The sequence below is a fragment of the Atractosteus spatula genome, chromosome 6 (assembly GCF_055471065.1).
Source record: "Atractosteus spatula isolate fAtrSpa1 chromosome 6, fAtrSpa1.hap1, whole genome shotgun sequence".
NCBI classification, from domain to species: Eukaryota; Metazoa; Chordata; class Actinopteri; order Semionotiformes; family Lepisosteidae; genus Atractosteus; species Atractosteus spatula.
The window spans coordinates 15,126,143-15,151,995 of NC_142711.1; the positions used below are offsets into that span (position 1 = coordinate 15,126,143).

General features: G+C 41.6%; 1 protein-coding gene across 1 annotated transcript in view; it reads left to right on the forward strand.

The window, feature by feature from the left end:
• The window catches only part of LOC148832033 (uncharacterized), a 112,695-nt gene that overhangs the window by 53,570 nt on the left and 33,272 nt on the right, over positions 1–25,853 (forward strand). Inside the window, exons 10-15 of the mRNA XM_088919114.1 lie at positions 803–856; positions 3,863–3,884; positions 5,097–5,185; positions 5,528–5,800; positions 10,898–10,966; positions 11,660–11,735. Coding sequence (XP_088775240.1) covers positions 803–856; positions 3,863–3,884; positions 5,097–5,185; positions 5,528–5,800; positions 10,898–10,966; positions 11,660–11,735 — 583 coding nt within the window. The remainder of the gene's footprint in view (positions 1–802; positions 857–3,862; positions 3,885–5,096; positions 5,186–5,527; positions 5,801–10,897; positions 10,967–11,659; positions 11,736–25,853) is intronic.

Sequence of the window (25,853 nt, forward strand, 5' to 3'; positions counted from 1 at the left end):
AATGACATCTCAACCAGCAAGAACTTCTCAACAATCCACTGATACGATAACCTCAATCAGCACTTCACATCCATCACCTATAGCACCTACAGCATCTCCATCAACAACAACTTTTTCTGCAACATCAACAAGTGCAGTACCTCAAACCACAGATTCAAGTCCAATAAAGACTACAACTACAGGTCTTCCATCAACAACAAATCTCCTTCCTGCCTCAACAACTACGCAAACCACATCCACTGCGCCACCAATTACAACAACTGCTCCTGCAAGTGCTACTCCACCTGCTTCCACCACAAGAATAAATTCAACTACATCTACAAACACTACATCTATGGAAACTGTAGCATCTCCAACCACAACACAAGATCCAAGTATGAAAACCACTTTCCAAAGCACATCAGGTTCTTCAACACCAATAATATCTCAACCAGCAAGTACTTCTCAACAATCCACCGATACGATAACATCAGTTAGCACTTCAAATCTATCAACTCTAACGTCTACAACATCTCCATCAACAACAACTTTTTCTTCAACATCAACAAGTGCAGTACCTCAAACTACAGATTCAAGTCCAATAAGGACTACAACTACATCTCTTCCATCAACAACAACTCTCCTTCCTGCCTCAACAACTACGCAAATCACATCACCTACGCCACCAAGTACAACAACTGCCCTTACAAGTGCTACTCCACCTTCTACCACCACAAGAATAACTTCTACTACGTCTACAAATACTACATCTATGGAATCTGTAGCATCTCCAACCACAACACAAGATCCAAGTATGAAAACCACTTTCCAAAGCACCTCAGCTTCTTCAACACCAAAAACATCTCAACCAGCAAGTACTTCTCAACAATCCACTGATACGATAACCTCAATAAGCACTTCACATCCATCACCTACAGCTCCTACAGCATCTCCATCAACAACAACTTTTTCTTCAACATCAACAAGTGCAGTACCTCAAACCACAGATTCAAGTCCATTAAGGACTACAAGTACAGCTCTTCCATCAACAACAACTCTCCTTCCTGCCTCAACAACTACGCAAATCACATCAACTGGGCCACCAATTACAACAACTGCCCTTACAAGTGCTACTCCACCTGCTACCACCACAAGGATAACTTCAACTTCGTCTACAAATACTACATCTATGGAATCTGTAGCATCTCCAACCACAACACAAGATCCAAGTATGAAAACCACTTTCCAAAGCACCTCAGCTTCTTCAACACCAATAACATCTCAACCAGCAAGTACTTCTCAACAATCCACCGATACGATAACCTCAATCAGCACTTCAAATCTATCAACTCTAACGCCTAGAACATCTCCATCAACACCAACTTTTTCTTCAACATCAACAAGTGCAGTACCTCAAACTACAGATTCAAGTCCAATAAGGACTACAAGTACAGCTCTTCCATCAACACCAACTCTCCTTCCTACCTCAACAACAACGCAAACCACATCAACTGCGCCACCAAGTACAACAACTACTCTTACAAGTGCTACTCCACCTGCTACCACCACAAGAATAACTTCAACTATGTCTACAAATACTACTTCTATGGAGACTGTAGCATCTCCAACCACAACACAAGATCCAAGTATGAAAACCACTTTCCAAAGCACATCAGGTTCTTCAACACCAATAACATCTCAACCAGCAAGTACTTCTCAACAATCCACCGATACGATAACCTCAATCAGCACTTCAAATCTATCAACTCTAATGCCTACAACATCTCCATCAACACCAACTTTTTCTTCAACATCAACAAGTGCAGTACCTCAAACCACAGATTCAAGTCCAATAAAGACTACAACTACAGCTCTTCCATCAACAACAACTCTCCTTCTTGCCTCAACAACTACGCAAACCACATCAACTACCTCACCAATTACAACAACTGCTCCTGCAAGTGCTACTCCACCTGCTTCCACCACAAGAATAACTTCAACTACGTCTACAAATACTACATCTATGGAAACTGTAGCATCTCCAACCACAACACAAGATCCAAGTATGAAAACCACTTTCCAAAGCACATCAGGTTCTTCAACACCAATAACATCTCAACCAGCAAGTACTTCTCAACAATCCACCAATACGATAACCTCAATCAGCACTTCAAATCTATCAACTCTAACGCCTACAACATCTCCATCAACACCAACTTTTTCTTCAACATCAACAAGTGCAGTATCTCAAACCACAGATTCAAGTCCAATAAAGACTACAACTACAGCTCTTCCATCAACAACAACTCTCCTTCTTGCCTCAACAACTACGCAAACCACATCAACTACCTCACCAATTACAACAACTGCTCCTGCAAGTGCTACTCCACCTGCTTCCACCACAAGAATAACTTCAACTACGTCTACAAATACTACATCTATGGAAACTGTAGCATCTCCAACCACAACACAAGATCCAAGTATGAAAACCACTTTCCAAAGCACATCAGGTTCTTCAACACCAATGACATCTCAACCAGCAAGAACTTCTCAACAATCCACTGATACGATAACCTCAATCAGCACTTCACATCCATCACCTATAGCACCTACAGCATCTCCATCAACAACAACTTTTTCTGCAACATCAACAAGTGCAGTACCTCAAACCACAGATTCAAGTCCAATAAAGACTACAACTACAGGTCTTCCATCAACAACAAATCTCCTTCCTGCCTCAACAACTACGCAAACCACATCCACTGCGCCACCAATTACAACAACTGCTCCTGCAAGTGCTACTCCACCTGCTTCCACCACAAGAATAAATTCAACTACATCTACAAACACTACATCTATGGAAACTGTAGCATCTCCAACCACAACACAAGATCCAAGTATGAAAACCACTTTCCAAAGCACATCAGGTTCTTCAACACCAATAATATCTCAACCAGCAAGTACTTCTCAACAATCCACCGATACGATAACATCAGTTAGCACTTCAAATCTATCAACTCTAACGCCTACAACATCTCCATCAACAACAACTTCTTCTTCAACATCAACAAGTGCAGTACCTCAAACTACAGATTCAAGTCCAATAAGGACTACAACTACATCTCTTCCATCAACAACAACTCTCCTTCCTGCCTCAACAACTACGCAAATCACATCACCTACGCCACCAAGTACAACAACTGCCCTTACAAGTGCTACTCCACCTTCTACCACCACAAGAATAACTTCTACTACGTCTACAAATACTACATCTATGGAATCTGTAGCATCTCCAACCACAACACAAGATCCAAGTATGAAAACCACTTTCCAAAGCACCTCAGCTTCTTCAACACCAAAAACATCTCAACCAGCAAGTACTTCTCAACAATCCACTGATACGATAACCTCAATAAGCACTTCACATCCATCACCTACAGCTCCTACAGCATCTCCATCAACAACAACTTTTTCTTCAACATCAACAAGTGCAGTACCTCAAACCACAGATTCAAGTCCATTAAGTACTACAAGTACAGCTCTTCCATCAACAACAACTCTCCTTCCTGCCTCAACAACTACGCAAATCACATCAACTGGGCCACCAATTACAACAACTGCCCTTACAAGTGCTACTCCACCTGCTACCACCACAAGGATAACTTCAACTTCGTCTACAAATACTACATCTATGGAATCTGTAGCATCTCCAACCACAACACAAGATCCAAGTATGAAAACCACTTTCCAAAGCACCTCAGCTTCTTCAACACCAATAACATCTCAACCAGCAAGTACTTCTCAACAATCCACCGATACGATAACCTCAATCAGCACTTCCAATCTATCAACTCTAACGCCTAGAACATCTCCATCAACACCAACTTTTTCTTCAACATCAACAAGTGCAGTACCTCAAACTACAGATTCAAGTCCAATAAGGACTACAAGTACAGCTCTTCCATCAACACCAACTCTCCTTCCTACCTCAACAACAACGCAAACCACATCAACTGCGCCACCAAGTACAACAACTACTCTTACAAGTGCTACTCCACCTGCTACCACCACAAGAATAACTTCAACTATGTCTACAAATACTACTTCTATGGAGACTGTAGCATCTCCAACCACAACACAAGATCCAAGTATGAAAACCACTTTCCAAAGCACATCAGGTTCTTCAACACCAATAACATCTCAACCAGCAAGTACTTCTCAACAATCCACCGATACGATAACCTCAATCAGCACTTCAAATCTATCAACTCTAATGCCTACAACATCTCCATCAACACCAACTTTTTCTTCAACATCAACAAGTGCAGTACCTCAAACCACAGATTCAAGTCCAATAAAGACTACAACTACAGCTCTTCCATCAACAACAACTCTCCTTCTTGCCTCAACAACTACGCAAACCACATCAACTGCCTCACCAATTACAACAACTGCTCCTGCAAGTGCTACTCCACCTGCTTCCACCACAAGAATAACTTCAACTACGTCTACAAATACTACATCTATGGAAACTGTAGCATCTCCAACCACAACACAAGATCCAAGTATGAAAACCACTTTCCAAAGCACATCAGGTTCTTCAACACCAATAACATCTCAACCAGCAAGTACTTCTCAACAATCCACCGATACGATAACATCAATCAGCACTTCAAATCTATCAACTCTAACGCCTACAACATCTCCATCAACACCAACATTTTCTTCAACATCAACAAGTGCAGTACCTCAAACTACAGATTCAAGTCCAATAAGGACTACAACTACATCTCTTCCATCTACAACAACTCACCTTCCTGCCTCAACAACTACGCAAATCACATCACCTACGCCACCAAGTACAACAACTGCCCTTACAAGTGCTACTCCACCTTCTACCACCACAAGAATAACTTCTACTACGTCTACAAATACTACATCTATGGAATCTGTAGCATCTCCAACCACAACACAAGATCCAAGTATGAAAACCACTTTCCAAAGCACCTCAGCTTCTTCAACACCAAAAACATCTCAACCAGCAAGTACTTCTCAACAATCCACTGATACGATAACCTCAATAAGCACTTCACATCCATCACCTACAGCTCCTACAGCATCTCCATCAACAACAACTTTTTCTTCAACATCAACAAGTGCAGTACCTCAAACCACAGATTCAAGTCCATTAAGGACTACAAGTACAGCTCTTCCATCAACAACAACTCTCCTTCCTGCCTCAACAACTACGCAAATCACATCACCGACGCCACTAATTACAACAACTGCCCTTTCAAGTGCTACTCCACCTGCTACCACCACAAGAATAACTTCAACTACGTCTACAAATACTACATCTATGGAATCTGTAGCATCTCCAACCATAACACAAGATCCAAGTATGAAAACCACTTTCCAAAGCACATCAGGTTTTTCAACACCAATAACATCTCAACCAGCAAGTACTTCTCAACAATCCACCAATACGATAACCTCAATCAGCACTTCAAATCTATCAACTCTAACGCCTACAACATCTCCATCAACACCAACTTTTTCTTCAACATCAACAAGTGCAGTACCTCAAACCACAGATTCAAGTCCAATAAAGACTACAACTACAGCTCTTCCATCAACAACAACTCTCCTTCTTGCCTCAACAACTACGCAAACCACATCAACTGCCTCACCAATTACAACAACTGCTCCTGCAAGTGCTACTCCACCTGCTTCCACCACAAGAATAACTTCAACTACGTCTACAAATACTACATCTATGGAAACTGTAGCATCTCCAACCACAACACAAGATCCAAGTATGAAAACCACTTTCCAAAGCACATCAGGTTCTTCAACACCAATAACATCTCAACCAGCAAGTACTTCTCAACAATCCACCAATACGATAACCTCAATCAGCACTTCAAATCTATCAACTCTAACGCCTACAACATCTCCATCAACACCAACTTTTTCTTCAACATCAACAAGTGCAGTACCTCAAACCACAGATTCAAGTCCAATAAAGACTACAACTACAGCTCTTCCATCAACAACAACTCTCCTTCTTGCCTCAACAACTACGCAAACCACATCAACTACCTCACCAATTACAACAACTGCTCCTGCAAGTGCTACTCCACCTGCTTCCACCACAAGAATAACTTCAACTACGTCTACAAATACTACATCTATGGAAACTGTAGCATCTCCAACCACAACACAAGATCCAAGTATGAAAACCACTTTCCAAAGCACATCAGGTTCTTCAACACCAATGACATCTCAACCAGCAAGAACTTCTCAACAATCCACTGATACGATAACCTCAATCAGCACTTCACATCCATCACCTATAGCACCTACAGCATCTCCATCAACAACAACTTTTTCTGCAACATCAACAAGTGCAGTACCTCAAACCACAGATTCAAGTCCAATAAAGACTACAACTACAGGTCTTCCATCAACAACAAATCTCCTTCCTGCCTCAACAACTACGCAAACCACATCCACTGCGCCACCAATTACAACAACTGCTCCTGCAAGTGCTACTCCACCTGCTTCCACCACAAGAATAAATTCAACTACATCTACAAACACTACATCTATGGAAACTGTAGCATCTCCAACCACAACACAAGATCCAAGTATGAAAACCACTTTCCAAAGCACATCAGGTTCTTCAACACCAATAATATCTCAACCAGCAAGTACTTCTCAACAATCCACCGATACGATAACATCAGTTAGCACTTCAAATCTATCAACTCTAACGCCTACAACATCTCCATCAACAACAACTTTTTCTTCAACATCAACAAGTGCAGTACCTCAAACTACAGATTCAAGTCCAATAAGGACTACAACTACATCTCTTCCATCAACAACAACTCTCCTTCCTGCCTCAACAACTACGCAAATCACATCACCTACGCCACCAAGTACAACAACTGCCCTTACAAGTGCTACTCCACCTTCTACCACCACAAGAATAACTTCTACTACGTCTACAAATACTACATCTATGGAATCTGTAGCATCTCCAACCACAACACAAGATCCAAGTATGAAAACCACTTTCCAAAGCACCTCAGCTTCTTCAACACCAAAAACATCTCAACCAGCAAGTACTTCTCAACAATCCACTGATACGATAACCTCAATAAGCACTTCACATCCATCACCTACAGCTCCTACAGCATCTCCATCAACAACAACTTTTTCTTCAACATCAACAAGTGCAGTACCTCAAACCACAGATTCAAGTCCATTAAGGACTACAAGTACAGCTCTTCCATCAACAACAACTCTCCTTCCTGCCTCAACAACTACGCAAATCACATCAACTGGGCCACCAATTACAACAACTGCCCTTACAAGTGCTACTCCACCTGCTACCACCACAAGGATAACTTCAACTTCGTCTACAAATACTACATCTATGGAATCTGTAGCATCTCCAACCACAACACAAGATCCAAGTATGAAAACCACTTTCCAAAGCACCTCAGCTTCTTCAACACCAATAACATCTCAACCAGCAAGTACTTCTCAACAATCCACCGATACGATAACCTCAATCAGCACTTCAAATCTATCAACTCTAACGCCTAGAACATCTCCATCAACACCAACTTTTTCTTCAACATCAACAAGTGCAGTACCTCAAACTACAGATTCAAGTCCAATAAGGACTACAAGTACAGCTCTTCCATCAACACCAACTCTCCTTCCTACCTCAACAACAACGCAAACCACATCAACTGCGCCACCAAGTACAACAACTACTCTTACAAGTGCTACTCCACCTGCTACCACCACAAGAATAACTTCAACTATGTCTACAAATACTACTTCTATGGAGACTGTAGCATCTCCAACCACAACACAAGATCCAAGTATGAAAACCACTTTCCAAAGCACATCAGGTTCTTCAACACCAATAACATCTCAACCAGCAAGTACTTCTCAACAATCCACCGATACGATAACCTCAATCAGCACTTCAAATCTATCAACTCTAATGCCTACAACATCTCCATCAACACCAACTTTTTCTTCAACATCAACAAGTGCAGTACCTCAAACCACAGATTCAAGTCCAATAAAGACTACAACTACAGCTCTTCCATCAACAACAACTCTCCTTCTTGCCTCAACAACTACGCAAACCACATCAACTGCCTCACCAATTACAACAACTGCTCCTGCAAGTGCTACTCCACCTGCTTCCACCACAAGAATAACTTCAACTACGTCTACAAATACTACATCTATGGAAACTGTAGCATCTCCAACCACAACACAAGATCCAAGTATGAAAACCACTTTCCAAAGCACATCAGGTTCTTCAACACCAATAACATCTCAACCAGCAAGTACTTCTCAACAATCCACCGATACGATAACATCAATCAGCACTTCAAATCTATCAACTCTAACGCCTACAACATCTCCATCAACACCAACATTTTCTTCAACATCAACAAGTACAGTACCTCAAACTACAGATTCAAGTCCAATAAAGACTACAACTACAGCTCTTCCATCAACAACAACTCTCCTTCCTGCCTCAACAACTACGCAAATCACATCACCGACGCCACTAATTACAACAACTGCCCTTTCAAGTGCTATTCCACCTGCTACCACCACAAGGATAACTTCAACTACGTCTACAAATACTACATCTATGGAATCTGTAGCATCTCCAACCATAACACAAGATCCAAGTATGAAAACCACTTTCCAAAGCACATCAGGTTTTTCAACACCAATAACATCTCAACCAGCAAGTACTTCTCAACAATCCACCAATACGATAACCTCAATCAGCACTTCAAATCTATCAACTCTAACGCCTACAACATCTCCATCAACACCAACTTTTTCTTCAACATCAACAAGTGCAGTACCTCAAACCACAGATTCAAGTCCAATAAAGACTACAACTACAGCTCTTCCATCAACAACAACTCTCCTTCTTGCCTCAACAACTACGCAAACCACATCAACTGGGCCACCAAGTACAACAACTACTCTTACAAGTGCTACTCCACCTGCTACCACCACAAGAATAACTTCAACCACGTCTACAAATACTACTTCTATGGAGACTGTAGCATCTCCAACCACAACACAAGATCCAAGTATGAAAACCACTTTCCAAAGCACATCAGGTTCTTCAACACCAATGACATCTCAACCAGCAAGTACTTCTCAACAATCCACTGATACGATAACCTCAATCAGCATTTCACATCCATCACCTTTAGCACCTAAAGCATCTCCATCAACAACAATTTTTTCTGCAACATCAACAAGTGCAGTATCTCAAACCACAGATTCAAGTCCAATAAAGACTACAACTACAGCTCTTCCATCAACAACAACTCTCCTTCCTGCCTCAACAACTACGGAAACCACATCAACTGCGCCACCAATTACAACAACTGCTCCTGCAAGTGCTACTCCACCTGCTTCCACCACAAGAATAAATTCAACTACATCTACAAACACTACTTCTATGGAGACTGTAGCATCTCCAACCACAACACAAGATCCAAGTATGAAAACCACTTTCCAAAGCACATCAGGTTCTTCAACACCAATAACATCTCAACCAGCAAGTACTTCTCAACAATCCACCAATACGATAACCTCAATCAGCACTTCAAATCTATCAACTCTAACGCCTACAACATCTCCATCAACACCAACTTTTTCTTCAACATCAACAAGTGCAGTACCTCAAACCACAGATTCAAGTCCAATAAAGACTACAACTACAGCTCTTCCATCAACAACAACTCTCCTTCTTGCCTCAACAACTACGCAAACCACATCAACTACCTCACCAATTACAACAACTGCTCCTGCAAGTGCTACTCCACCTGCTTCCACCACAAGAATAACTTCAACTACGTCTACAAATACTACATCTATGGAAACTGTAGCATCTCCAACCACAACACAAGATCCAAGTATGAAAACCACTTTCCAAAGCACATCAGGTTCTTCAACACCAATGACATCTCAACCAGCAAGAACTTCTCAACAATCCACTGATACGATAACCTCAATCAGCACTTCACATCCATCACCTATAGCACCTACAGCATCTCCATCAACAACAACTTTTTCTGCAACATCAACAAGTGCAGTACCTCAAACCACAGATTCAAGTCCAATAAAGACTACAACTACAGGTCTTCCATCAACAACAAATCTCCTTCCTGCCTCAACAACTACGCAAACCACATCCACTGCGCCACCAATTACAACAACTGCTCCTGCAAGTGCTACTCCACCTGCTTCCACCACAAGAATAAATTCAACTACATCTACAAACACTACATCTATGGAAACTGTAGCATCTCCAACCACAACACAAGATCCAAGTATGAAAACCACTTTCCAAAGCACATCAGGTTCTTCAACACCAATAATATCTCAACCAGCAAGTACTTCTCAACAATCCACCGATACGATAACATCAGTTAGCACTTCAAATCTATCAACTCTAACGCCTACAACATCTCCATCAACAACAACTTTTTCTTCAACATCAACAAGTGCAGTACCTCAAACTACAGATTCAAGTCCAATAAGGACTACAACTACATCTCTTCCATCAACAACAACTCTCCTTCCTGCCTCAACAACTACGCAAATCACATCACCTACGCCACCAAGTACAACAACTGCCCTTACAAGTGCTACTCCACCTTCTACCACCACAAGAATAACTTCTACTACGTCTACAAATACTACATCTATGGAATCTGTAGCATCTCCAACCACAACACAAGATCCAAGTATGAAAACCACTTTCCAAAGCACCTCAGCTTCTTCAACACCAAAAACATCTCAACCAGCAAGTACTTCTCAACAATCCACTGATACGATAACCTCAATAAGCACTTCACATCCATCACCTACAGCTCCTACAGCATCTCCATCAACAACAACTTTTTCTTCAACATCAACAAGTGCAGTACCTCAAACCACAGATTCAAGTCCATTAAGGACTACAAGTACAGCTCTTCCATCAACAACAACTCTCCTTCCTGCCTCAACAACTACGCAAATCACATCAACTGGGCCACCAATTACAACAACTGCCCTTACAAGTGCTACTCCACCTGCTACCACCACAAGGATAACTTCAACTTCGTCTACAAATACTACATCTATGGAATCTGTAGCATCTCCAACCACAACACAAGATCCAAGTATGAAAACCACTTTCCAAAGCACCTCAGCTTCTTCAACACCAATAACATCTCAACCAGCAAGTACTTCTCAACAATCCACCGATACGATAACCTCAATCAGCACTTCAAATCTATCAACTCTAACGCCTAGAACATCTCCATCAACACCAACTTTTTCTTCAACATCAACAAGTGCAGTACCTCAAACTACAGATTCAAGTCCAATAAGGACTACAAGTACAGCTCTTCCATCAACACCAACTCTCCTTCCTACCTCAACAACAACGCAAACCACATCAACTGCGCCACCAAGTACAACAACTACTCTTACAAGTGCTACTCCACCTGCTACCACCACAAGAATAACTTCAACTATGTCTACAAATACTACTTCTATGGAGACTGTAGCATCTCCAACCACAACACAAGATCCAAGTATGAAAACCACTTTCCAAAGCACCTCAGCTTCTTCAACACCAATAACATCTCAACCAGCAAGTACTTCTCAACAATCCACCGATACGATAACCTCAATCAGCACTTCAAATCTATCAACTCTAACGCCTAGAACATCTCCATCAACACCAACTTTTTCTTCAACATCAACAAGTGCAGTACCTCAAACTACAGATTCAAGTCCAATAAGGACTACAAGTACAGCTCTTCCATCAACACCAACTCTCCTTCCTACCTCAACAACAACGCAAACCACATCAACTGCGCCACCAAGTACAACAACTACTCTTACAAGTGCTACTCCACCTGCTACCACCACAAGAATAACTTCAACTATGTCTACAAATACTACTTCTATGGAGACTGTAGCATCTCCAACCACAACACAAGATCCAAGTATGAAAACCACTTTCCAAAGCACATCAGGTTCTTCAACACCAATAACATCTCAACCAGCAAGTACTTCTCAACAATCCACCGATACGATAACCTCAATCAGCACTTCAAATCTATCAACTCTAATGCCTACAACATCTCCATCAACACCAACTTTTTCTTCAACATCAACAAGTGCAGTACCTCAAACCACAGATTCAAGTCCAATAAAGACTACAACTACAGCTCTTCCATCAACAACAACTCTCCTTCTTGCCTCAACAACTACGCAAACCACATCAACTGCCTCACCAATTACAACAACTGCTCCTGCAAGTGCTACTCCACCTGCTTCCACCACAAGAATAACTTCAACTACGTCTACAAATACTACATCTATGGAAACTGTAGCATCTCCAACCACAACACAAGATCCAAGTATGAAAACCACTTTCCAAAGCACATCAGGTTCTTCAACACCAATAACATCTCAACCAGCAAGTACTTCTCAACAATCCACCGATACGATAACATCAATCAGCACTTCAAATCTATCAACTCTAACGCCTACAACATCTCCATCAACACCAACATTTTCTTCAACATCAACAAGTACAGTACCTCAAACTACAGATTCAAGTCCAATAAAGACTACAACTACAGCTCTTCCATCAACAACAACTCTCCTTCCTGCCTCAACAACTACGCAAATCACATCACCGACGCCACTAATTACAACAACTGCCCTTTCAAGTGCTATTCCACCTGCTACCACCACAAGGATAACTTCAACTACGTCTACAAATACTACATCTATGGAATCTGTAGCATCTCCAACCATAACACAAGATCCAAGTATGAAAACCACTTTCCAAAGCACATCAGGTTTTTCAACACCAATAACATCTCAACCAGCAAGTACTTCTCAACAATCCACCAATACGATAACCTCAATCAGCACTTCAAATCTATCAACTCTAACGCCTACAACATCTCCATCAACACCAACTTTTTCTTCAACATCAACAAGTGCAGTACCTCAAACCACAGATTCAAGTCCAATAAAGACTACAACTACAGCTCTTCCATCAACAACAACTCTCCTTCTTGCCTCAACAACTACGCAAACCACATCAACTGGGCCACCAAGTACAACAACTACTCTTACAAGTGCTACTCCACCTGCTACCACCACAAGAATAACTTCAACCACGTCTACAAATACTACTTCTATGGAGACTGTAGCATCTCCAACCACAACACAAGATCCAAGTATGAAAACCACTTTCCAAAGCACATCAGGTTCTTCAACACCAATGACATCTCAACCAGCAAGTACTTCTCAACAATCCACTGATACGATAACCTCAATCAGCATTTCACATCCATCACCTTTAGCACCTAAAGCATCTCCATCAACAACAATTTTTTCTGCAACATCAACAAGTGCAGTATCTCAAACCACAGATTCAAGTCCAATAAAGACTACAACTACAGCTCTTCCATCAACAACAACTCTCCTTCCTGCCTCAACAACTACGGAAACCACATCAACTGCGCCACCAATTACAACAACTGCTCCTGCAAGTGCTACTCCACCTGCTTCCACCACAAGAATAAATTCAACTACATCTACAAACACTACTTCTATGGAGACTGTAGCATCTCCAACCACAACACAAGATCCAAGTATGAAAACCACTTTCCAAAGCACATCAGGTTCTTCAACACCAATAACATCTCAACCAGCAAGTACTTCTCAACAATCCACCAATACGATAACCTCAATCAGCACTTCAAATCTATCAACTCTAACGCCTACAACATCTCCATCAACACCAACTTTTTCTTCAACATCAACAAGTGCAGTACCTCAAACCACAGATTCAAGTCCAATAAAGACTACAACTACAGCTCTTCCATCAACAGCAACTCTCCTTCTTGCCTCAACAACTACGCAAACCACATCAACTACCTCACCAATTACAACAACTGCTCCTGCAAGTGCTACTCCACCTGCTTCCACCACAAGAATAACTTCAACTACGTCTACAAATACTACATCTATGGAAACTGTAGCATCTCCAACCACAACACAAGATCCAAGTATGAAAACCACTTTCCAAAGCACATCAGGTTCTTCAACACCAATGACATCTCAACCAGCAAGAACTTCTCAACAATCCACTGATACGATAACCTCAATCAGCACTTCACATCCATCACCTATAGCACCTACAGCATCTCCATCAAGAACAACTTTTTCTGCAACATCAACAAGTGCAGTACCTCAAACCACAGATTCAAGTCCAATAAAGACTACAACTACAGGTCTTCCATCAACAACAAATCTCCTTCCTGCCTCAACAACTACGCAAACCACATCCACTGCGCCACCAATTACAACAACTGCTCCTGCAAGTGCTACTCCACCTGCTTCCACCACAAGAATAAATTCAACTACATCTACAAACACTACATCTATGGAAACTGTAGCATCTCCAACCACAACACAAGATCCAAGTATGAAAACCACTTTCCAAAGCACATCAGGTTCTTCAACACCAATAATATCTCAACCAGCAAGTACTTCTCAACAATCCACCGATACGATAACATCAGTTAGCACTTCAAATCTATCAACTCTAACGCCTACAACATCTCCATCAACAACAACTTTTTCTTCAACATCAACAAGTGCAGTACCTCAAACTACAGATTCAAGTCCAATAAGGACTACAACTACATCTCTTCCATCAACAACAACTCTCCTTCCTGCCTCAACAACTACGCAAATCACATCACCTACGCCACCAAGTACAACAACTGCCCTTACAAGTGCTACTCCACCTTCTACCACCACAAGAATAACTTCTACTACGTCTACAAATACTACATCTATGGAATCTGTAGCATCTCCAACCACAACACAAGATCCAAGTATGAAAACCACTTTCCAAAGCACCTCAGCTTCTTCAACACCAAAAACATCTCAACCAGCAAGTACTTCTCAACAATCCACTGATACGATAACCTCAATAAGCACTTCACATCCATCACCTACAGCTCCTACAGCATCTCCATCAACAACAACTTTTTCTTCAACATCAACAAGTGCAGTACCTCAAACCACAGATTCAAGTCCATTAAGGACTACAAGTACAGCTCTTCCATCAACAACAACTCTCCTTCCTGCCTCAACAACTACGCAAATCACATCAACTGGGCCACCAATTACAACAACTGCCCTTACAAGTGCTACTCCACCTGCTACCACCACAAGGATAACTTCAACTTCGTCTACAAATACTACATCTATGGAATCTGTAGCATCTCCAACCACAACACAAGATCCAAGTATGAAAACCACTTTCCAAAGCACCTCAGCTTCTTCAACACCAATAACATCTCAACCAGCAAGTACTTCTCAACAATCCACCGATACGATAACCTCAATCAGCACTTCAAATCTATCAACTCTAACGCCTAGAACATCTCCATCAACACCAACTTTTTCTTCAACATCAACAAGTGCAGTACCTCAAACTACAGATTCAAGTCCAATAAGGACTACAAGTACAGCTCTTCCATCAACACCAACTCTCCTTCCTACCTCAACAACAACGCAAACCACATCAACTGCGCCACCAAGTACAACAACTACTCTTACAAGTGCTACTCCACCTGCTACCACCACAAGAATAACTTCAACTATGTCTACAAATACTACTTCTATGGAGACTGTAGCATCTCCAACCACAACACAAGATCCAAGTATGAAAACCACTTTCCAAAGCACATCAGGTTCTTCAACACCAATAACATCTCAACCAGCAAGTACTTCTCAACAATCCACCGATACGATAACCTCAATCAGCACTTCAAATCTATCAACTCTAATGCCTACAACATCTCCATCAACACCAACTTTTTCTTCAACATCAACAAGTGCAGTACCTCAAACCACAGATTCAAGTCCAATAAAGACTACAACTACAGCTCTTCCATCAACAACAACTCTCCTTCTTGCCTCAACAACTACGCAAACCACATCAACTACCTCACCAATTACAACAACTGCTCCTGCAAGTGCTACTCCACCTGCTTCCACCACAAGAATAACTTCAACTACGTCTACAAATACTACATCTATGGAAACTGTAGCATCTCCAACCACAACACAAGATCCAAGTATGAAAACCACTTTCCAAAGCACATCAGGTTCTTCAACACCAATAACATCTCAACCAGCAAGTACTTCTCAACAATCCACCGATACGATAACATCAATCAGCACTTCAAATCTATCAACTCTAACGCCTACAACATCTCCATCAACACCAACATTTTCTTCAACATCAACAAGTACAGTACCTCAAACTACAGATTCAAGTCCAATAAAGACTACAACTACAGCTCTTCCATCAACAACAACTCTCCTTCCTGCCTCAACAACTACGCAAATCACGTCACCGACGCCACTAATTACAACAACTGCCCTTTCAAGTGCTATTCCACCTGCTACCACCACAAGGATAACTTCAACTACGTCTACAAATACTACATCTATGGAATCTGTAGCATCTCCAACCATAACACAAGATCCAAGTATGAAAACCACTTTCCAAAGCACATCAGGTTTTTCAACACCAATAACATCTCAACCAGCAAGTACTTCTCAACAATCCACCAATACGATAACCTCAATCAGCACTTCAAATCTATCAACTCTAACGCCTACAACATCTCCATCAACACCAACTTTTTCTTCAACATCAACAAGTGCAGTACCTCAAACTACAGATTCAAGTCCAATAAGGACTACAAGTACAGCTCTTCCATCAACGACAACTCTCCTTCCTGCCTCAACAACTACGCAAATCACATCAACTGGGCCACCAATTACAACAACTGCCCTTACAAGTGCTACTCCACCTGCTACCACCACAAGGATAACTTCAACTTCGTCTACAAATACTACATCTATGGAATCTGAAGCATCTCCAACCACAACACAAGATCCAAGTATGAAAACCACTTTCCAAAGCACCTCAGCTTCTTCAACACCAAAAACATCTCAACCAGCAAGTACTTCTCAACAATCCACTGATATGATAACCTCAATCAGCACTTCACATCCATCACCTATAGCTCCTACAGCATCTCCATCAACAACAACTTTTTCTTCAACATCAACAAGTGCAGTACCTCAAACCACAGATTCAAGTCCAATAAAGACTACAACTACAGCTCTTCCATCAACAACAACTCTCCTTCTTGCCTCAACAACTACGCAAACCACATCAACTGGGCCACCAAGTACAACAACTACTCTTACAAGTGCTACTCCACCTGCTACCACCACAAGAATAACTTCAACCACGTCTACAAATACTACTTCTATGGAGACTGTAGCATCTCCAACCACAACACAAGATCCAAGTATGAAAACCACTTTCCAAAGCACATCAGGTTCTTCAACACCAATGACATCTCAACCAGCAAGTACTTCTCAACAATCCACTGATACGATAACCTCAATCAGCATTTCACATCCATCACCTTTAGCACCTACAGCATCTCCATCAACAACAATTTTTTCTGCAACATCAACAAGTGCAGTACCTCAAACCACAGATTCAAGTCCAATAAAGACTACAACTACAGCTCTTCCATCAACAACAACTCTCCTTCCTGCCTCAACAACTACGGAAACCACATCAACTGCGCCACCAATTACAACAACTGCTCCTGCAAGTGCTACTCCACCTGCTTCCACCACAAGAATAAATTCAACTACATCTACAAACACTACTTCTATGGAGACTGTAGCATCTCCAACCACAACACAAGATCCAAGTATGAAAACCACTTTCCAAAGCACCTCAGCTTCTTCAACTCCAAAAACATCTCAACCAGCAAGTACTTCTCAACAATCCACTGATATGATAACCTCAATCAGCACTTCACATCCATCACCTATAGCTCCTACAGCATCTCCATCAACAACAACTTTTTCTTCAACATCAACAAGTGCAGTACCTCAAACCACAGATTCAAGTTCAATAAGGACTACAACTACAGCTCTTCCATCAACAACAAGTCTCCTTCCTGCCTCAACAACTACACAAACCACATCAACTGCGCCACCAAGTACAACAACTGTTCTTGCAAGTGCTACTCCACCTGCTTCCACCACAAGAATAACTTCAACTACGTCTACAAATAGTACATCTATGGAAACTGTAGCATCTCCAACCACAACACAAGATCCAAGTATGAAAACCACTTTCCAAAGCACATCAGGTTCTTCAACACCAATAACATCTCAACCAGCAAGTACTTCTCAACAATCCACCGATACGATAACCTCAATCAGCACTTCAAATCTATCAACTCTAACGCCTACAACATCTCCATCAACACCAACTTTTTCTTCAACATCAACAAGTGCAGTACCTCAAACTACAGATTCAAGTCCAATAAGGACTACAAGTACAGCTCTTCCATCAATGACAACTCTCCTTCCTGCCTCAACAACTACGCAAATCACATCAACTGGGCCACCAATTACAACAACTGCCCTTACAAGTGCTACTCCACCTGCTACCACCACAAGGATAACTTCAACTTCGTCTACAAATACTACATCTATGGAATCTGAAGCATCTCCAACCACAACACAAGATCCAAGTATGAAAACCACTTTCCAAAGCACCTCAGCTTCTTCAACACCAAAAACATCTCAACCAGCAAGTACTTCTCAACAATCCACTGATATGATAACCTCAATCAGCACTTCACATCCATCACCTATAGCTCCTACAGCATCTCCATCAACAACAACTTTTTCTTCAACATCAACAAGTGCAGTACCTCAAACCACAGATTCAAGTCCAATAAAGACTACAACTACAGCTCTTCCATCAACAACAACTCTCCTTCTTGCCTCAACAACTACGCAAACCACATCAACTGGGCCACCAAGTACAACAACTACTCTTACAAGTGCTACTCCACCTGCTACCACCACAAGAATAACTTCAACCACGTCTACAAATACTACTTCTATGGAGACTGTAGCATCTCCAACCACAACACAAGATCCAAGTATGAAAACCACTTTCCAAAGCACATCAGGTTCTTCAACACCAATGACATCTCAACCAGCAAGTACTTCTCAACAATCCACTGATACGATAACCTCAATCAGCATTTCACATCCATCACCTTTAGCACCTACAGCATCTCCATCAACAACAATTTTTTCTGCAACATCAACAAGTGCAGTACCTCAAACCACAGATTCAAGTCCAATAAAGACTACAACTACAGCTCTTCCATCAACAACAACTCTCCTTCCTGCCTCAACAACTACGGAAACCACATCAACTGCGCCACCAATTACAACAACTGCTCCTGCAAGTGCTACTCCACCTGCTTCCACCACAAGAATAAATTCAACTACATCTACAAACACTACTTCTATGGAGACTGTAGCATCTCCAACCACAACACAAGATCCAAGTATGAAAACCACTTTCCAAAGCACCTCAGCTTCTTCAACTCCAAAAACATCTCAACCAGCAAGTACTTCTCAACAATCCACTGATATGATAACCTCAATCAGCACTTCACATCCATCACCTATAGCTCCTACAGCATCTCCATCAACAACAACTTTTTCTTCAACATCAACAAGTGCAGTACCTCAAACCACAGATTCAAGTTCAATAAGGACTACAACTACAGCTCTTCCATCAACAACAAGTCTCCTTCCTGCCTCAACAACTACACAAACCACATCAACTGCGCCACCAAGTACAACAACTGTTCTTGCAAGTGCTACTCCACCTGCTTCCACCACAAGAATAACTTCAACTACGTCTACAAATAGTACATCTATGGAAACTGTAGCATCTCCAACCACAACACAAGATCCAAGTATGAAAACCACTTTCCAAAGCACATCAGGTTCTTCAACACCAATAACATCTCAACCAGCAAGTACTTCTCAACAATCCACCGATACGATAACCTCAATCAGCACTTCAAATCTATCAACTCTAACGCCTACAACATCTCCATCAACACCAACTTTTTCTTCAACATCAACAAGTGCAGTACCTCAAACTACAGATTCAAGTCCAATAAGGACTACAAGTACAGCTCTTCCATCAATGACAACTCTCCTTCCTGCCTCAACAACTACGCAAATCACATCAACTGGGCCACCAATTACAACAACTGCCCTTACAAGTGCTACTCCACCTGCTACCACCACAAGGATAACTTCAACTTCGTCTACAAATACTACATCTATGGAATCTGAAGCATCTCCAACCACAACACAAGATCCAAGTATGAAAACCACTTTCCAAAGCACCTCAGCTTCTTCAACACCAAAAACATCTCAACCAGCAAGTACTTCTCAACAATCCACTGATATGATAACCTCAATCAGCACTTCACATCCATCACCTATAGCTCCTACAGCATCTCCATCAACAACAACTTTTTCTTCAACATCAACAAGTGCAGTACCTCAAACCACAGATTCAAGTCCAATAAAGACTACAACTACAGCTCTTCCATCAACAACAACTCTCCTTCTTGCCTCAACAACTACGCAAACCACATCAACTGGGCCACCAAGTACAACAACTACTCTTACAAGTGCTACTCCACCTGCTACCACCACAAGAATAACTTCAACCACGTCTACAAATACTACTTCTATGGAGACTGTAGCATCTCCAACCACAACACAAGATCCAAGTATGAAAACCACTTTCCAAAGCACATCAGGTTCTTCAACACCAATGACATCTCAACCAGCAAGTACTTCTCAACAATCCACTGATACGATAACCTCAATCAGCATTTCACATCCATCACCTTTAGCACCTACAGCATCTCCATCAACAACAATTTTTTCTGCAACATCAACAAGTGCAGTACCTCAAACCACAGATTCAAGTCCAATAAAGACTACAACTACAGCTCTTCCATCAACAACAACTCTCCTTCCTGCCTCAACAACTACGGAAACCACATCAACTGCGCCACCAATTACAACAACTGCTCCTGCAAGTGCTACTCCACCTGCTTCCACCACAAGAATAAATTCAACTACATCTACAAACACTACTTCTATGGAGACTGTAGCATCTCCAACCACAACACAAGATCCAAGTATGAAAACCACTTTCCAAAGCACCTCAGCTTCTTCAACTCCAAAAACATCTCAACCAGCAAGTACTTCTCAACAATCCACTGATATGATAACCTCAATCAGCACTTCACATCCATCACCTATAGCTCCTACAGCATCTCCATCAACAACAACTTTTTCTTCAACATCAACAAGTGCAGTACCTCAAACCACAGATTCAAGTTCAATAAGGACTACAACTACAGCTCTTCCATCAACAACAAGTCTCCTTCCTGCCTCAACAACTACACAAACCACATCAACTGCGCCACCAAGTACAACAACTGTTCTTGCAAGTGCTACTCCACCTGCTTCCACCACAAGAATAACTTCAACTACGTCTACAAATAGTACATCTATGGAAACTGTAGCATCTCCAACCACAACACAAGATCCAAGTATGAAAACCACTTTCCAAAGCACATCAGGTTCTTCAACACCAATAACATCTCAACCAGCAAGTACTTCTCAACAATCCACCGATACGATAACCTCAATCAGCACTTCAAATCTATCAACTCTAACGCCTACAACATCTCCATCAACACCAACTTTTTCTTCAACATCAACAAGTGCAGTACCTCAAACTACAGATTCAAGTCCAATAAGGACTACAAGTACAGCTCTTCCATCAACGACAACTCTCCTTCCTGCCTCAACAACTACGCAAATCACATCAACTGGGCCACCAATTACAACAACTGCCCTTACAAGTGCTACTCCACCTGCTACCACCACAAGGATAACTTCAACTTCGTCTACAAATACTACATCTATGGAATCTGAAGCATCTCCAACCACAACACAAGATCCAAGTATGAAAACCACTTTCCAAAGCACCTCAGCTTCTTCAACACCAAAAACATCTCAACCAGCAAGTACTTCTCAACAATCCACTGATATGATAACCTCAATCAGCACTTCACATCCATCACCTATAGCTCCTACAGCATCTCCATCAACAACAACTTTTTCTTCAACATCAACAAGTGCAGTACCTCAAACCACAGATTCAAGTCCAATAAAGACTACAACTACAGCTCTTCCATCAACAACAACTCTCCTTCTTGCCTCAACAACTACGCAAACCACATCAACTGGGCCACCAAGTACAACAACTACTCTTACAAGTGCTACTCCACCTGCTACCACCACAAGAATAACTTCAACCACGTCTACAAATACTACTTCTATGGAAACTGTAGCATCTCCAACCACAACACAAGATCCAAGTATGAAAACCACTTTCCAAAGCACATCAGGTTCTTCAACACCAATGACATCTCAACCAGCAAGTACTTCTCAACAATCCACTGATACGATAACCTCAATCAGCATTTCACATCCATCACCTTTAGCACCTACAGCATCTCCATCAACAACAATTTTTTCTGCAACATCAACAAGTGCAGTACCTCAAACCACAGATTCAAGTCCAATAAAGACTACAACTACAGCTCTTCCATCAACAACAACTCTCCTTCCTGCCTCAACAACTACGGAAACCACATCAACTGCGCCACCAATTACAACAACTGCTCCTGCAAGTGCTACTCCACCTGCTTCCACCACAAGAATAAATTCAACTACATCTACAAACACTACTTCTATGGAGACTGTAGCATCTCCAACCACAACACAAGATCCAAGTATGAAAACCACTTTCCAAAGCACCTCAGCTTCTTCAACTCCAAAAACATCTCAACCAGCAAGTACTTCTCAACAATCCACTGATATGATAACCTCAATCAGCACTTCACATCCATCACCTATAGCTCCTACAGCATCTCCATCAACAACAACTTTTTCTTCAACATCAACAAGTGCAGTACCTCAAACCACAGATTCAAGTTCAATAAGGACTACAACTACAGCTCTTCCATCAACAACAAGTCTCCTTCCTGCCTCAACAACTACACAAACCACATCAACTGCGCCACCAAGTACAACAACTGTTCTTGCAAGTGCTACTCCACCTGCTTCCACCACAAGAATAACTTCAACTACGTCTACAAATAGTACATCTATGGAAACTGTAGCATCTCCAACCACAACACAAGATCCAAGTATGAAAACCACTTTCCAAAGCACATCAGGTTCTTCAACACCAATAACATCTCAACCAGCAAGTACTTCTCAACAATCCACCGATACGATAACCTCAATCAGCACTTCAAATCTATCAACTCTAACGCCTACAACATCTCCATCAACACCAACTTTTTCTTCAACATCAACAAGTGCAGTACCTCAAACTACAGATTCAAGTCCAATAAGGACTACAAGTACAGCTCTTCCATCAACGACAACTCTCCTTCCTGCCTCAACAACTACGCAAATCACATCAACTGGGCCACCAATTACAACAACTGCCCTTACAAGTGCTACTCCACCTGCTACCACCACAAGGATAACTTCAACTTCGTCTACAAATACTACATCTATGGAATCTGAAGCATCTCCAACCACAACACAAGATCCAAGTATGAAAACCACTTTCCAAAGCACATCAGGTTCTTCAACACCAATAACATCTCAACCAGCAAGAACTTCTCAACAATCCACTGATACGATAACCTCAATCAGCACTTCACATCCATCACCTATAGCACCTACAGCATCTCCATCAACAACAACTTTTTCTGCAACATCAACAAGTGCAGTACCTCAAACCACAGATTCAAGTCCAATAAAGACTACAACTACAGCTCTTCCATCAACAACAAATCTCCTTCCTGCCTCAACAACTACGCAAACCACATCCACTGCGCCACCAATTACAACAACTGCTCCTGCAAGTGCTACTCCACCTGCTTCCACCACAAGAATAAATTCAACTACATCTACAAACACTACATCTATGGAAACTGTAGCATCTCCAACCACAACACAAGATCCAAGTATGAAAACCACTTTCCAAAGCACATCAGGTTCTTCAACACCAATAATATCTCAACCAGCAAGTACTTCTCAACAATCCACCGATACGATAACATCAGTTAGCACTTCAAATCTATCAACTCTAACGCCTACAACATCTCCATCAACAACAACTTTTTCTTCAACATCAACAAGTGCAGTACCTCAAACTACAGATTCAAGTCCAATAAGGACTACAACTACATCTCTTCCATCAACTAGAACTCTCCTTCCTGCCTCAACAACTACGCAAATCACATCACCTACGCCACCAAGTACAACAACTGCCCTTACAAGTGCTACTCCACCTTCTACCACCACAAGAATAACTTCTACTACGTCTACAAATACTACATCTATGGAATCTGTAGCATCTCCAACCACAACACAAGATCCAAGTATGAAAACCACTTTCCAAAGCACCTCAGCTTCTTCAACACCAAAAACATCTCAACCAGCAAGTACTTCTCAACAATCCACTGATACGATAACCTCAATAAGCACTTCACATCCATCACCTACAGCTCCTACAGCATCTCCATCAACAACAACTTTTTCTTCAACATCAACAAGTGCAGTACCTCAAACCACAGATTCAAGTCCATTAAGGACTACAAGTACAGCTCTTCCATCAACAACAACTCTCCTTCCTGCCTCAACAACTACGCAAATCACATCAACTGGGCCACCAATTACAACAACTGCCCTTACAAGTGCTACTCCACCTGCTACCACCACAAGGATAACTTCAACTTCGTCTACAAATACTACATCTATGGAATCTGTAGCATCTCCAACCACAACACAAGATCCAAGTATGAAAACCACTTTCCAAAGCACCTCAGCTTCTTCAACACCAATAACATCTCAACCAGCAAGTACTTCTCAACAATCCACCGATACGATAACCTCAATCAGCACTTCAAATCTATCAACTCTAACGCCTAGAACATCTCCATCAACACCAACTTTTTCTTCAACATCAACAAGTGCAGTACCTCAAACTACAGATTCAAGTCCAATAAGGACGACAAGTACAGCTCTTCCATCAACACCAACTCTCCTTCCTACCTCAACAACAACGCAAACCACATCAATTGCGCCACCAAGTACAACAACTACTCCTACAAGTGCTACTCCACCTGCTACCACCACAAGAATAACTTCAACTATGTCTACAAATACTACTTCTATGGAGACTGTAGCATCTCCAACCACAACACAAGATCCAAGTATGAAAACCACTTTCCAAAGCACATCAGGTTCTTCAACACCAATGACATCTCAACCAGCAAGTACTTCTCAACAATCCACTGATACGATAACCTCAATCAGCACTTCACATCCATCACCTTTAGCACCTACAGCATCTCCATCAACAACAACTTTTTCTTCAACATCAACAAGTGCAGTACCTCAAACCACAGATTCAAGTCCAATAAAGACTACAACTACAGCTCTTCCATCAACAACAACTCTCCTTCTTGCCTCAACAACTACGCAAACCACATCAACTGCCTCACCAATTACAACAACTGCTCCTGCAAGTGCTACTCCACCTGCTTCCACCACAAGAATAACTTCAACTACGTCTACAAATAGTACATCTATGGAATCTGTAGCATCTCCAACCACAACACAAGATCCAAGTATGAAAACCACTTTCCAAAGCACATCAGGTTCTTCAACAC